This window comes from Galeopterus variegatus, unplaced genomic scaffold (genome assembly GCF_000696425.1).
Source record: "Galeopterus variegatus unplaced genomic scaffold, G_variegatus-3.0.2 Scaffold711, whole genome shotgun sequence".
Classification (NCBI taxonomy): Eukaryota; Metazoa; Chordata; class Mammalia; order Dermoptera; family Cynocephalidae; genus Galeopterus; species Galeopterus variegatus.
In genome coordinates this window covers 74,827-90,949 of record NW_007726822.1, presented here as the reverse complement: position 1 = coordinate 90,949, position 16,123 = coordinate 74,827, and the positions used below count along the sequence as shown (strand labels likewise).

General features: G+C 51.7%; 1 protein-coding gene across 1 annotated transcript; it reads left to right on the top strand.

The window, feature by feature from the left end:
• The first annotated feature begins 206 nt into the window (after window positions 1-206).
• Window positions 207-7,077, top strand: ZNF707 (zinc finger protein 707). The gene is made up of 5 exons (XM_008571671.1): window positions 207-266; window positions 3,796-3,861; window positions 4,532-4,691; window positions 5,017-5,130; window positions 5,275-7,077. Exons 2-5 carry the CDS (start codon window positions 3,847-3,849, stop codon window positions 6,129-6,131), a joined length of 1,146 nt encoding a protein of 381 aa, XP_008569893.1. The 5' UTR covers window positions 207-266; window positions 3,796-3,846; the 3' UTR covers window positions 6,132-7,077.
• Window positions 7,078-16,123: the final 9,046 nt, after the last annotated feature.

Here is a 16,123-nt window from a genome sequence, read left to right as displayed (position 1 = left end):
TGACCCGAGCGCGGCCTTCCGTCCGGGACGCCGCGCGCCTCACCCGGCCCCGCGGCCTCCCGCGTGTCTGCGGACCGCTCACTCCGCTGGCGGGGCGTCGGGCCAGACGCTTGGCCGGTGATCAGCTCCATTGTCGCTGTTGCTCGTGCGGCGACTCCGGATGCGAGCCCCGTGTCAGCCACGGCACAGGGACTGAGGACACTGTCTGCGGCTCTGCACTTTCTTAGCTGTCTTTTGATGAAGCCCAATTTATAATTCTGTTTAAGGTTAGTGCTTTGGGTCCCTTGAAAGAAATCTTTGCCTAGCCCAGGGTATGAAGCTGTTGTCTGGTGGTTTTCTTCTAGAAACTTTTAGTTTCGGCTTTTACATTTGGGTATGGTGTGAGGACAGGGCTCAAGGTTAATTTTTCCCCTGTTGTTTCGGCACCATTAATTGAAAAAGAAACATTTTTTTCTTTTTTTGAAAAATGACTGGTAAGGGGATCTTAACCCTTGAGTTGGTGGTGTCAGCACCACGCTCTCCCAAGTGAGCCACGGGCCGGCCCTAAGAAACATTCCTTTACCCTTTGATTTGCATTGGTGCCTCTGTCACAAGACACTTGACTGTGTATGTGGGTCTGTTCCCTTCATGTGTGTCTGTCTTTATGCCAGTACTGTACTGTCTTAATTATTGTGGCTTCACAGGTAGTCTTAGAATCAGGTAGTGTACATCTTCCAACTTTGTTCTTCAAGACTGGTTATTCGAGGTTCTTTGCATTTCCATGTAAGTTTTATAATCAGCCTATTCATTTCTACAAAAAGCTTGCTGTGATTTTGCTTGGAGTTGTGTTGAATCTGTAGATCGGTTTAGGGAGAACTGAAAACTTAGTGTCCACAAAACATGCACATCTCTCAATTTATTTTCGTCTTCAGTTTTGCTCAGCAGTGTTTTTACAGATAGCTTTGAGAGTAGAGTACCTGCATATCTTTTAAATGTATTCCTAGGTATTTGATTTCTTTTTTTTTGGCACCTGGCTGGTAGGGGGATCTGAACCCCTGACCTTGGTCTTAACAGCACACACTCTCCCAAGTGACCTAACCCAGCCAGCCCAATATTTGATTTTTTGATGTTATTTTAAGTGTTACTTTTAACGTTATTTCATTTTCCCATTATTCATTTCTAGTAGAGATATAGTTGATTTTTATAATCTGTGACCTTACTTCACTTATTAGCTCTAGTTTTTGTTTCTTTGGGGATTCCTTAGGATTTTCCTACCAGCATTGCTGTGAATTGAGTCCCTCAAAAGTTCATGTGTGGGAAACTTTATCCCCATTGTACAGTGTTAAGAGGGTGTGAAATCCGATTTTGGTATTTGAAAGGTGAGGCCTTAAGAGGTGATTGGATCATGAGGACTGTGCCCTAGTGAATAGATTAATCCATTCATGGAGTCAGTGGTTTAGTGGATTATCAGGAAGTGGTGCTGATGGCTTTATCAGGAGGGCCAGTGAGCACGTTAGCTCTCTCGCTCATGCTGTCCTCGCCATGTGATACCCCGCACTGCCAAGGGACTCTAGAGAATTCCCACCGAGAATGCCCTCCCCATATGCGTCCCTGTGACCATTGACTTCCCAGCCTTCAAAACTGTAAGAAATCGGGCCGGCCCGTGGCTCACTCGGGAGAGTGAGGTGCTGATAACACCAAGGCCACGGGTTTGGATCCCATATAGAGATGGCCAGTTTGCTCACTGGCTGAGCGTGGTGCTGACAACACTAAGTCAAGGGTTGAGATCCCCTTACCAGTCATCTTAAAAAAAAAAAAAAACAACCTGTAAGAAATAAATTTAGTTTTCTTATAAATTACCCAGTTTCAGGTATTGTTATAAGCTACAGAAAACGGACCAATGCAAGCACATTGTGTCATCCTTGGATAGTGACCGTTTTACTTCTTTCTCATCTTCATGGCTCGATTTCTTTGCCTCCTGGCACTGGCCCTGTTCCGGGGGGGAGAGTTCAGTACAGTACTGGACCACTAAGTAGGATGCTGGCTGCACGTTTGTTGAGGAAGTTCTGTCCCTGTTTGCTGAGAGTTTTTATTGGGATTGGGTGTTGAATTTTAACACATGCCTTTTCTGCATCTATTTGTTTTGTTTGTTTTTTGGTGGCTGGCCAGTACAGGGACCCAAACCCTTGACCTTGTTGTTACAGGGCCATGCTCTAACCAACTGAGCTAATGGGCAGCCTCTTTTCTGCATCTGTTGAGACCATCACATAGTTTTATATGTTTTTTCCTTTATTCTGTTAATGGGGTTAATTATGTTGATTCATTTTCAAATGACTTAGGAAAAGTTAGGGAAGTCATTGTGATTAAAGTTGATGCCATGCTCTTGAAAAGGTGAAAAAAAATTCAAATTGGAAAACATCTTTATGAAAACCTTTAGCAGTTAGACATAACTTCCAGTGAGTGTCAGAGGAGGTGGGTGGAGGTGAAGGGAGACAGTACGCGGCTGTGTGGGAGGGCCGGACCTGTGCACCGCGCTGGCACCTCCTGACCTCGCAGCTCCAGCATTAATAATGAGGATCAAATCAATTTTGTGGGCTTGGGATAAATCCACTTGGTCATGACATAGAATTCTTATAAATTGCTGGATTTGGCTTCCTAGTATTTTGTTAGGAATTTCTGTGGCTGTGTTTGTGAGAGAGATTGGCTGATAATTTTCTATTCTTGTGATGTCTTTACCAGGTTTTGCTGCCTATTAAAACAAATTGGAAAGACTTTGCTCTTCACTGTTTTCTGTGAAGGCTTCTATGATTAAGTACTGTTCTTATTTAAGGGATTGGTAGAGTTCACCAGTGAAGCCAGCTGGGTCTGATATTTTCCTGTTGGAAGGTTTTTAGTTACAGTTTTAATTAACTTAACAGATATAGGCTGTGTGGCTTTTCTTTTTTTTCAGCTTCATGATATTGAGTTTTTCAGGAAATTTGTCCATTTCATCTAAGTTGCTGAACTTGTTGGCATAAAGTTGCTCATGATGGGCTTCTGTGATACTTTTAACATCTGTAGGATCTGTAGTGAGCTCTCCTTTCTTCATGCTCTCATGTCGGTAACTAGGCAGGGACCATCCGCCTACAGCTGGTGGGTCTTTCTCAGGCATCTTAGGAGCTTTACTCGGGAAAGAATAGACACCCTCTGTAGCAGGAGAGCTTCGGGATTTAGAGGAGGGTGATTCTCAATGGGCCGGGGGCAGAGGCTGGATCTCAGCCAACCCCAGCTGTGCAGCTTAGGGGAGCTGTGGCTCATTACCGAAACTCAGCAAAGGTTAATGGGATTTCCTGGAGCTGTGCCATTTTTGACTTGGAGGAAGACTGACGTGGGGAAAGGTCTTGCTGTGGGAAGGCACCTGAGAACATTTCATATGTGCAGCTTTATGGGAATTGGCCATTCTGGGCCTGGCTCCTGGGGCGGAACCTGTCTCAATCCATTTGTGCTGCTGTAACAGGATACCTGAGACTGGGTAATTTATAAAGAACAGAAATATATTATAGTTTGGAGGCTGAGAGGCCACACCTGCCCAGGGCCTTCTTGTTGCCTCATAATGCAGGGGAAGGCATCACCTGCATCATACGGTAGAGGAAGGGAGCGATATGTCTGGTGGGTTTCAGTAGCTTACAGAGCAGACCCTGCGTGCAAGGTCCTCCCTGGTGTTTCCCAGATTCCCGTCAGTTTCCTGAGTAGTTTGGGGGCTCTTGGGGTCAGATGGGCACTCCCAGGCCAACTGCTCCCATTCACCCCTCACCCTTCTTTGTCTCCCAAGATCAGCTGCTTCTTGGCACCTGCATTTCCCCAGAGGGGGCTGCCACTGCTGTTTCCATGGATGAGTCCCAGGTGAGCCCGTTGCTGAGTATGGCCTTCTCTCTGCCCTGCAGGCTGCCAGGGCCCCTGCCCACACACGGGGAAGGGTCTGCAGTTGTAGCTCCTGAGGCTTTGTGCCTGTGCCTATTCTTTTGTGATCTCTCTTTTATGGGGAAGGAAAAAAGAAAAGAAAACTTGATTTGTTTACATTCAGAGCATAGTAGATGTCATAGAAGACTTGGAAAATCACTTGATTTTCTCAGATGCTATCAGTGCATGAGAGCTGCTGTAACAGAATGCCATAGACCGGGTGGCTAACAACAGGCATTTATTGTCTCAGCTGTGAAGGCTGAAAGTCCACGATCGAGGTGCTGGGGGCCCTGCTTCCTTGCTTGTAGACGGCCACCTTTGCACTGTGTCCTCATGCATGTGTGGGGAGAGGGCTGGGAGCTCTTCTGTGTCTCTTATAGTGACACCAGTCGTATTGGATCAGGGCCCCAACCTTACGACCTTATCTAACCTTGATTGCTTCCTTAGAGGCCCGATCTCCAAATACAGCCATACTGGGGGTCAGGGCTTCTGCATGTGAATGTGGGGGACACAGATGTTCGGTCCATACCAGGTGCCTCCCCCGTGCCTTAGCTGTGGGCTTCTTTCCCTCCTACCCAGTCACACGGGTCTTAGCCTTCTCTCACTTGTGCAGGAGCGGCCAGCTCTGGAGCTGTCTGTGTGGCAGGAGACAGTGACCTTTGAGGACGTGGCTATATACTTCTCAAGGGAAGAGTGGGAATGTCTGGACCCTGGCCAGAGGGCCCTCTACAGGGACGTGATGCTGGACAACTTCGGGAGCCTGGCCGTGCTGGGTAAGGGCTGTGCTGTCAGCCTCTGGAGACTGTCTGGTCCACAGTAGTGTCTGGGCCTTTAGCCCGAGCTGAGGGGACTCAGGAGCTGGAAGTTTGTGGCCTGTGTGGGTGGAGGGGCCCACCCCATGCTGAGTTTGGTCAAGGGCGTTCCTCTGGGGCTCCCCTGAAGACAGCCCCATCTTCCTTCCTGTCGTCTCTGTTCCAGGGGACCCCGAGGGCTGGCCTGGCCTCTCTGTTTGCCTTGTGCTGACCCAGAGCTGGTTGAGCTCCAGCCTTCACTCTGTCCTCTGTACAAATGAAACTGCATGTTTTCTCTTTTGAGAAGGATTCCGTGGCCCCAGACCAGACCTTGTCTTTCGCCTGGAACAGTGGGATGAGCCATGGATTGAGGACTGGGAGAGACCTGAGTTTCAGGAGGTGCAGAGGGGTCCCTGCCCAGGTGAGTGCAAGGCTGTCTGGGCTGGCTTGCTTGGCCCCGACCCGCTGTCCACACAGCATTCTTCATGCTTTGTGCATTGATGCTGCATGACTGGCCTGTCTGTGGCCGCTAACCCTGTGCACGTGTGTCTGTTTTCCTCCACAGGGGCAAGGAAATCCGTTGACCACAAGACACACTGTGATCAGCCAACCTGGGCTCAGGAGAAAGTTCACATGCTAGAAAGAGCCAAAGAAGGAGTCGGCTTTAGGAAGAGCTTTGCTTTGAACTCAGACAGCGTGCGGCTTCCTAGAGCCACTTCAGAACGGAAAGCCTTTAAGCCCGTGGCTTTCCAGTGCAAGGTGTGTGGGGAGGACTGTGGGCACCGGCTGGGCCTCCAAGAGCACCGGAAGTGCCATGCTGAAGGGCACTCGTTCATCTGTGGCACGTGCGGGAAGGTGCTGAGCTGCCACAGCCGGCTCGCTGCCCACCAGACGGTGCACACGGGGACCAAGTCCTTCGAGTGCTTTGAATGCGGCCAGGCCTTCAGGTGGGTTTCAAACCTTCTGCGCCACCAGAGGAATCACACGAGCGAGAAGCCCTTCCGCTGTGAGGTGTGTGGACAGGCCTTCAGCCTGAAAGACCGCCTCGCACAGCACCGCAAAGTCCACACCGAACACAAGCCCTACTCGTGTGGCGACTGCGGGAAAGCCTTCAAACAGAAGTCGAACCTTCTGCGACACCAGCTGGTGCACACCGGGGAGAGGCCTTTCTACTGTGCCGACTGTGGCAAGGCCTTCCGGACCAAGGAGAACCTCAGCCACCACCAGCGGATTCACAGCGGGGAGAAGCCCTATACCTGCGCCGAATGCGGGAAGGCCTTCCGGTGGCCCAAGGGCTTCAGCATCCACCAGAGGCTGCACCTAACAAAGAGGTTCTACGAGTGCGACCGCTGTGGGAAAGGCTTCCGCCACCTCGGCTTCTTCACGCGGCATCAGAGAACTCACGGGCGCGGGGAAGTGTAGAGGTGCCCGATGGGTGGTCTGCACCTCTGCTGGAGTATCGGGAAGAGCTGCGGTGAGCAGTTGCTCTTTAGCCCAGAAAACCAGCCCGGGAAGAAGCTTTCCCAGTCCTCGAGCTCCCCGCATCCCCTGCCATCGCCTGGCTCCATCGGTCAGAGCTTGGGAGCTGGTCACACCCTTGAATTGTTGAATCACATTGGGTCTCGCAGCAGTGGGAGGCAGCCATGTTCACCACAGGGGGTGTTGGGGGAAGGGGCGACCTCTGTGTCCTATACATAGGGTGTCTCTGCCTGCCCTGCCACATGGAGCTGGGAGGGCGGAGGCCCTTACTGCGAGAGTGGATGAAGGGACCGAGCACTTGTGCTGCCCAGTTCAGGTCATCCAAGCATTTGGTGAGGAATGTTGCGTTTGTTTTGTTTTATTTAAGAATTCCAGCTAACACGCACATGGGACGATGGAATGAGAATGGGTTTACAGGAAATAGGGGGAAGTAGAGGAACCCACCAAAAGGAAGTACCTGGCCAGGTCAGACAGGGACATGCCACCAGTAGTCAGTGGCATTGAGAAAAGCCCGAGGGGCTGCACATGACCCTGACTTGAGCAAAACCAACTGTAAGAAGTCATTTTTGAGACAGTCATGGAAATCTGAACATGGGCTGGGTATTGGGTGGTATTGAAGAATTTGACGAGAGGATGAAGTGGTTATGTTTTAAGAAGTCCTAATCAAGATGCATTCTGATATTTATGGGGAAATGACATGGTGTCCATGATTTGCTTTAAAATTCTAATAAAAGACAAAACGGATGACAAAATGTGGATAGTTGTTGAAGCTAGGAAGTGGGTGTGTTTGAAAATTTCCATAATTTTTTCTTATTTACAGGATATTTTTAAGTTCATTAATACATACGAAGATTGTTCAAATCATCCATTAAACCATGAAGTTACAATACTGCGTTAAGTCCGCACTGGCTGCATAACAAAATCCCATAGACTGGGCATTGCAAACAATAGAAATTTATTTCTCACAGTTCTGGAGGCTGGAAGTCAGATCAAAGTGCCAGCATGGTCTGTTTCTCCCTGGGTTACAGAGGGTGTCGTGGGGGCGGAAGGGGGATCCTCTGGTGTCTCTTCCTTTCCTCGTAAGGGCACTGATCTCATCAAGGGGTCGACGCTCATGACCTCATTTAAACCTAATCACCCCAAAGGCCCAACCGCTGATACCATCACACTGGGTTTAGAGCTTCAACGTGAACTTTAGGGGGACACGCTTCGGTCCACAGCAGAAGCTTCTCCAGGTCAGTCTTGGCCCACACACCCTACGAGAGAAGGGCATTAGTCCTGCAGGGCGAGGCCCGGCAGCTCCACGCATCCCACCATGACCAGTGAAGCCACCTGGGCCTTCCAGGATAAATGGAAATCTACCCAGTGGGACATTCGTGGGGCTTTTCTTTTCCTTACATGATCCAGACTTTTGTGAAAGTGCACATGCTTTTCTTCCATCTTGGGGCTGTTGGGCAGGTGTCTGGTTTGTTCCCGTCCAGTGGGTGGATTGTGTGTAGGGGGGCAGGACCTGTCACGGAGCAGAGCTGCTTGTGTCTTTGGGCAGTAGGTGCTGGAGATAACACAGACTTGAGTTTTGAGTGTCCTGCAGGAAGCAGCTGGCTGTGTCTGGGGTCACCTGTTCCGGGTGTTTACTCCTTCACGATGCACCTGTGAGGAATGAAATATGAACACTGCAGAATTTGGAAGCGTGCTCGTTCCATTTGATGGCCAGTGTCAGCTGATCTGGGCTGGCTGGCTAGGTCACAGTGGCAGCATTAGCCCCAGTCTATAGCTTCTCAGCCCTGCTCAGCAGGGCTCTGAGTGGAGACAGTTTTCTCCTTTCTCGGCATTTCTTTCTGGGAGAGGTAACGGGCAGACAGTTGAGGAACACAGTGATATGCAACTGATTTAAGGTTGTTATATATTTGTCAATATTTAGACATCCCTTCCTGCATCACACAGTTGCTTGAGGAAATTCTGCCCTTAGACAGCTCTGGGTGGAGAATGGTGGTAAAGGTGCAACGTGCAGGCACAAGAAGGCAATGGAGTGGTCTGCATCTTGCCCTTCCAGCCTGCTTGCCACTGGCACCACCTTCCTGGGGACAGAGTGACAGAAGGGTCTCCCACTGTCTTTGCTTCCTCGGGGCTGGTGAGCCTGACCAGCAGCCGCCGCTTCCCCGTCAGCCTGGGAAGCAGCCTCCGTTTCTGTCTGCATTGATAAGGGCCAGATGTGTGAGGCTGCTTTGCAGCCAGAATAGGTGTACCAGTGGGGCCAGCAGGTGTGACAGGGCTGTGCCCATGACCTGGCCTTCCACCCCTGTCCCCAGGGGACACTTGCTTGTCTGGCCTGTGACCTGATCTAAGATCCACCAGGAAGGAGGGTGGCAGATGTGGCCGAGAGCTCCAGGAACAGAGGGCCACATGGCAACCACTGGCAACCTTGCCAAGAGATGAAGGACTCCATGGCACTAGGAGGAGGCCTGCGCGTCCCCTGCAGGCCCAGCTCTGTGAGTGGCAGTGGTCTGACACTTCTTTTGGGAAGTGTGTGTAATGCCAGGTGAGTGAAGACACTTGGGGATCATTTTAGTTATGGTGCGTCCTAAACTACGCAGCTGCCGTCCAGGGCGTTCGTGGACTATGCTGTCCTCTCAGACTACAGGGACACTTCACAGGAAGTGTGTGCTTATGGAGTTGACTGAGCCAGGGCAGGGCGGGAGGACAGCTGCCTCACTGAGCGCACGTCTAGCCCTCACGGTTCACCGTGATGTTTGCCTCTGTGGCCTCGGGATCTAAATCATGGGCCCACCAGAAGAAATGCCTGGGGGAACATGAAGTGTGTAGGTTTTGAATGGTAGTGTAAAGAAAAGCTGATCTCCCAGTGTGAGCCTAATGTTGGACTTATTTTTTCCAAACCAAGTCATCTTTATTAAACTCATCTGTGTGTGTGTTTCAGGCCTGGGCCACCACCCCAGAGAGCTGGTGGGGAAGTAACTTCTGCTTCTCATCGTAAATGTAGATCTCTGAACAGAAGGGTTTCTGGAAGCCACTCAGCACCATCACCGCACCCTGAAGGATCTTGCCCAGCTCCCGTGGGCCAGCTCAGGGTGCCCTGGGCTCGGTGTCTTCTCCCCAGAGCTTCCCTGGCACTGCCTTCTGTGCTACGGCAGGGACTGGGGCCGTGGCTGATGTATGGGTGGGAGCTGGCAATTTGGGTTTCTTGAGGGCAGGTGGTGAGAGCAGGCTGATGGTTTGCTGGGCGTCTTCCTTTCTTCTTTGTGCAAATCCAACTTCCTCTTCCCTTTGGGAAGACGCCTGAGGCTTTGAGGTATTGCCCACAGCCTCAAGGGACTAAAGAGGCTGAGGAGGCACCACTAGAGGCCTGGAGTGTGGCAGCTGCGTGGCTGGGTCCTGCTGGGTCCTTTACACTGAACTGGCCAACCATGGTCACCCGGGGTGGGGCCTCTGCCTCTGTCTGGGGGCTGTGAAACCACACAAAACTCAGGCCACTGGTGGGCTCCCTGCTGTAGGGCCAGCTGCAAACGATTTTGACACAGCCCCAGCGCTTCTTGGCTGCTGCCCTGACCAACTTGTCAGGCCCCAAAATGCAAACACAGTTGGGGTTTCAGCCACTGTGGCTCTTGGAAGGGACATGAAAGATGAAGTGACCAGGAGGGCTTCCGGCTGAGCTGCCCACCAGCACCCTATGAAGGCCGAGCCATTGCTGCTGATGTCCATGCTGTGTATCTGCTGCTCCTCCAAAGTTTTGGAGGCTGGGAAGTCCGCAGTCCAGGGAACACAACTGGCGAGGTGTCTCCACAGCAATGCAGGGTGTCACATGGCCAGAACAGCAGGGCAGAGAGAGCTAATGCTGGACTTTAAAATGACAGGAAGCACCCTTTTCACCCGGGCCAGTCACCATGCTCAAAGTGAGAGGGCGGACTGCGGAAGCCTGGGATCCACACTACCACAGTGACAGCTCGGTGGTGAAGGACCAGGGCCATCTGCACCCCCGAGCACTGAGATTCATTCACAGCCTCCATTCCTCCCGAAGATCATCCGGCTGCAGAGCTCCCTGTGGAACCCTACTGCACCTGCACTGAGCTCACCTCTCTCTGCACAAGAGGCGACTTCTGTGTAGAAAAGAGTGCTAAGTGAGTGTTGTTTTAGTGAAGTTTATCCCAAGTCATGATTGCACGTAAGCCCTACACTAAGTGAACTTTACCTCTCTGGGAAATGTGGAGCAAAAGTAAAATTTCCCCCTTACTGCCCCCGCTCAGAGTGATGGCTGTCAACAGAGCCATCCAGACACTTGTCTGGTGCCTACGTAGATACTGACCGTGTGTGTCAGTCCATCTCTGTTGCTTATAACAAAATACCTGAAACTGGGTGATTTATAAGAAAACAAAATTTGTTGCTTACAGTTTCAGACGCTGAGAAGTCCCAAGTCCAGGGAACACATCTGGTGAGGGTCTTGGTGGTGACTTCACTGATGAAGGGTCTCACATTATGAAATGGCGGAGCACAGAGCAACAGACAGACCCTCCTCTTCTTTTAAAGCCCTCAGAACCACACCCCTGACCACCATTTTTAATCCATTCACTACTGCACGGTCCTACAATCCAATCACCTCTTCAAGGCTCCACCCTTCAATTACCATAATAGGATTTTCCACCTTTTCAACATTCACAGTGGGGACCTAATACATAAAACTTGGGTGACACAACCCAAGTTTCAGTGAGTTTTGGCAGGACATAATCCAATCCACTACATTCCACCCCTGGCCCCCCAAAACTCATGTCTTTTCACATGAAAATACATTTATTTCATCCCCAAAGTCTTAACTTGTTTCAACTCAAAGTCCAAAGTTCAAAGTCCCATCTGTGAATTAAAAACAAGTTATCTACTTCCAAGATACAACGGTGGGACAAACATAGGGTACACACTCCCATTCAAAAAGGGAGAAATAGGCCAAAAGAAAGGGGTAACAGGTCCCATACAAGTCTGAAACCCAGCAGGGCAGGCATTAAATCTCAAAGCTGGCAAATCATGTACCTTGACTCCATGTTCAGAGTCCTCTGCATGCTGGTGCGGGGATTGGGTCCCTAAGTTCTCTGGCAGCTCTGCTCCTATGGCTTTCCTGGTCTCGGGTGATGCTTCAGCTCTCCCAGGCTGGGTTCCACTCTGGTAGCTCTACAGGTCTGGGGTCTGCATGGTGGTCCCATTCTCACAGCTCCACTAGACATGGTGGTGATGAGGTTTCTCTGCTGCAACTCTGACCCCACGTTTCCTCTCGGCATTGCTCTAGTGAAGGCTATCTGTGGTGACTTGCCCCTGTGACATCTCTTCCTGGGCCCCCAGACTTTTCCATACATCCTTTGAAATCGGGATGGAGGCTCTCAAGCCTTCCAGGTTCTGGCATTCTGTGAGCCTGCAGACCTAACACCATGTGGACCCTGCCAAGGTTTCTGGCTTGTATCTTCCAAAGCTGCACATCCAGCTACACCTGAGCCCAATTTAGCTATGGCTGGGGCAGTCAAAGCAGCTGGGTGCTGGAGTGGGGAGCAGCATCCCGAGGTGGTCCTGGGCAGCGAGCCCGTGGAAGGCACCTCGGTCCTGTTTCCCCAAGACCATTCTGTCTCCCTGGGCCTTTGTGCCTGAAATGGAAGGTTTGGCTCCAGAGGCTTCAGCAATGCCTTCAGGCCCTTTTCCCCTTCTCTTGATAATCCCTTTCATATGTACTAATCTTCTTAGTACCACTGGATTTTTCTTCTGAAAATGCTCTCTGCTTCTCTACCACATGGCCAGGCTGCAAATTTTCCAAATCTTTACTCTCGGTTTCCCTTTTAAATTCTGGCTTTAGGTCATGCCTTTGCTGCCATAACTCAGTGTAGGCTGTTATATGTAGCCATGCAGCTTCCTGAATGCTTTGCTGCTTAGAAATTTCTTCTGCCAAATACTCTGGTTCACAACGCTTAAGTTCCAACTTCCACAAAGTCCTAGGACATGGACCAAATGCAGCCAAGTTCCTTGCCAGTCCACACCAAGGGTGATCTTTGCCCCAGTTTCCAATAAACTCCTTATTTCTGAGACCTCCTTAGAATGGTCTTTACAGACCCTATTTCCATAGGCATTCTGGGCACCACCATCTAACCAGTCTGTAAAACATTCCAAACGTTCCCTGGTTTTCTTGTATTCTAAACTTTCACCAGCACGTAGGCTTTTTCTAGCCTGTTCCCCTAAATTCCTCCATCCTTCCTCAACACCCAATTCCAAAGCTGCTTACACATTTTTAAGTATTTTTTATAAGCAACGTCCTACTTCTTTAGTACCAATTTTCTGTATTAGTCCATCTGTTGCTTATAACAAAATACCTGGAACTGGGTAATTTGTAAGAAAACAAAATTTATTGTTTACAGTTTCAGAGGCTGAGAAATCCAAAGTCCAGGGAACACATCTGGTGAGGGTCTTGGTGGTGATTTCATTGATGCAGAGAATCACACTGTGAAATGGCCGAGCAGAGAGAACAGAGAGAGACAGACTCTCTATTCTTTTAAAGCCCTCAGAACCACGCCCCTGACCACCATTATTAATCCATTCACTCCTGCATGGTCCTACAATCCAATCGCCTCTTCAAGGCTCCACCTTACAATTACCATAATAGGATCTCCCACCCTCTTAACAGTCACACTGGGGGCCAAGTTTCTAATACATAAAACTTGGGGATACAACTCAAGCTTCAGTGAGTTTGGGGGGACGTAATTCAATCCACTACTGTTGTCCTTGCCATGTGGAATCTTCCTGCCAGAGGCTCCTACACGTCCTGTCATTCAGTCTATATGGACCCCTCCTTGCCCCCATTCTTATTAACAACCTCATGGTGTTCCACAATACCGGACATGTCCCGTGATCAATTCTGTGGTACCCCAAATCATGCCGCAGTAAACACCCTGTTCTCACATCTCTGTGCACACACGTGCCTTGTGGCAGTCTCCTGGAGCTGCCTAACAAAGCACCACACACCAGTTGGCTTAAAACAACAGAAGCTGATTCTCTCACAGTTCTGGAGGCCTGATGTCCAAAATAAAGGCGTCAGCAGGGCCATGTGGTCTCTGAAACCTGGGGGTAGGGTCTTTCCTTGCCTCGTCTAGCTCTTGCTGTCTGCTGGCAAGCCGGTGATCCCTGGCTTGTAGGTGCATTGCTCCAATCTCTGCCATCGTCACATTTATTTTCCTGTCTTCACAAAAAATCTTTTTTATTTCTCTGGATTTTCTTGTTAAAGAATGATTTCCATTCCTCAAGATTATAAAAGGTTTCTATATTTGCTTCCAATACTTTCATGTTTTTGCTTAAAAAAAAAAAAAAAAAAACCTCTATACATATATGTTTTGGGGGGAGGGGCTGCTGGCGGGTACAGGGATCAAACCCTGGGCCTCGGTGTTGTCAGCACCAGACTTTAAGCAACTGAGCTAACGGGCCAGTTCTGACTTTATGTTTTCAAAATAGTTTTAGGCTTACTGAATGCTGTAGATTGGATGCCCCCAACCTCACTGAGGCTTAATCCCCACTGTGGCTGTTGAGGGTGGGAAATACTATTATGGTCATTGAAAGGTGGGGGCTTGAAGAGGTGATTGGATTCTAGGACCACGCCATAGTGAATGTATTAATAAGGGTGGTCAGGTGCGTGGTTCTGAGGACATTAAAAGGAGGTTAGTCTCTCTCTCTGCTCTGCCATTTTCTGCCATGTGAGACCCCTGCATTGCTGTAAAGCCACCACTAAGAAAACCCTCACCAAATGTGTTCTTTGGACATACACAACTATAAGCAATAAATTTCATATTCTTACAAATTACCCAGTGCCATGTATTTCGTTATATACAACAGAAAAGGACTAATACACTGAAAAATTAACAAGAAAGTCCAGAGTTCCCCTACTCCCCCATGCACGACTTCCCCACGATCACATCTTGCCGTAACTGTTTCACTTGTTACAGCTGACGCGACCCGGCGATACATGACCGTGGGCTAAAGTCCTCGTTGGTGCGGGTTCGCTCCCGCCGCTGTGTGTGTCCACCGCGGACGAGTCACAATGACGTCTGCACCGCTGTAGCTTCATGCACAGTAGTTTCAGTGCCCCCCAAATCCTGTGCTCCACCCACTCACGCCCCTCCCCAGCCCCTGGCGAAGGCCGACCTTTCACTGGCCGTCCCCAGCTTTGTCTTGCCAGCGCGTCGTGCGGTGGAGTCGCACAGCACGCAGCGCTTCCAGTCGGCCCCTCACTCGGTGGCACGCACGGTCTTTCCTCCGTGTCTTTTCCCCGACAGCGCCTTCGAACCGCAGCCGAGCGTCTGGCGCACCTCAGTTTACCCTCCCCTCCCGAGGGTCGTGCAGACACCTGTGTGTGGGCTCCTGCGCGCGCCCGAGTTTTCGGCTCCTTCAGGTCCATGCCAAGGGCACGGGTGCGCAGCTCACGGTGGGAGCGTTCAGCTTTCCAAGAAACCCTCAGGCTCCCGGGACTCAGCCCCTCCGGCGGGTGGTGCCGCCCCTCCGCCGGGCCGACCCGAGGGGCGCCGCCTTGTCCTAGGCGCGAGCGTCCCGGGGCCCAGGTGCCGCCCACCGGAACTCGCTCCGCCCCGACCGGAAGTAGGGCCGGCCGCTCTAGCCCCGGGCCACCTCGCTGGTCGCACCTCCCCGGGGACACCTCGGGTCCCCGGCGCGCGCCGGGCCTGGCCTCCCGGATACAGCAGTGGGGGAATTCAGGCGTCAGATGAAGGGCATTTTAACTGGCCTGTACACATCGAGACGTGACAACGTCATGCAATAAGTGACCCTGGGGAGTGGGGCTACAAAGGACACTGGGAACAAGTGACAACATTTTCATGTGCGCTGTGGTTTAGATAATAGTATTTTCTCCATCGTAAGACTCCTGATTTTGGTCACCGTACTGAAGCGACGCAGGAGAACGTCCTCGTTCAGGAAATCCACATAAAGCGTTTAAGGTTAAGGGTCCGACGTCTCCAGCCGAAACTTAGGGGCGCAGAAAATCCGCGCAAACGCGCACACACACGACACGCGGCGACAGGCCAGCTGCCGGTGCCTCTGGAAAACCGTATGGGAGTTCCTCGCACCACTCGGGCCATGTTCTCTGCGTTGGAAATTATATCAAAATTTAAAGCTACCGAAAAGTACTCCCAGTAGGTTAAACATGAAACGTCCCAGCGGCGCCGAGGACAAAGCCCGCGGTCATCCCGCAGGCCCTCCGCCGCAGCGCGGTCACCGCACTCCTCACGCCCTGTCCTGCTGGCAATGCCCGTCCCCCGCCCGGCTGTCACCCCTCGGGGGCAGCCGCTAGTCGCTCGCGGCCGGTGGAGGGACACCGAGCCCAGCGCGCGCACAGAGAACAGGAGGCATCGGGCTCCCCCTGCAGCCTGGAAACTGGAGGCACGAACCAGGGGCCCCTGTGCCGGCCGGAAAAGCTAGAGCAGCGAGCCAGGCAGGTGGCACAGCGGCCCAGAGGTCATGTCTTTATTAACAACTGCGTTCCCCAAATGAGCGCCCTGCGCGCCAGGCCCACCCCGGCCCCACGGCCGCGCACCCTTCCTCCCGGTGGGCTCGGGCTCTCCGGAGGCGGCTGCTGCTGCGGCGGCGTCAGTGCTCACGGACTCCGCCGCCTGCGGGGTGGACAGAGCCCTGATCGCGGGACAGACCCCAGGGAACTGTGGGGCCAGACTTCGCAGACGGGACAGTGTCCTGTGAGGTTACACGCCATGAGGACAGCGAAGAGAGCCGAGAGTCCGCACGTGACCACGACTGGGTCCGGGAGCTCGCGCGCGATGGGCTCAGAGACGGGACCCGGGAGGTCGCGCGTGACGGGCGCGAGGTGGGCGGGAAGGAGAGGGGCGGCTGCCAGAGCGGCGGGCCCCCGGGGCCCCTGCGCAGCCAGCCGTGCACGCGCG

Coding starts and splice junctions, on each gene's coding strand:
- ZNF707 (XM_008571671.1), top strand. Junction 4,692..5,016: donor CGGGAGCCTGGCCGTGCTGG/GTAAGGGCTGTG, acceptor TCTTTTGAGAAG/GATTCCGTGGCCCCAGACCA. Junction 5,131..5,274: donor GCAGAGGGGTCCCTGCCCAG/GTGAGTGCAAGG, acceptor TTTCCTCCACAG/GGGCAAGGAAATCCGTTGAC.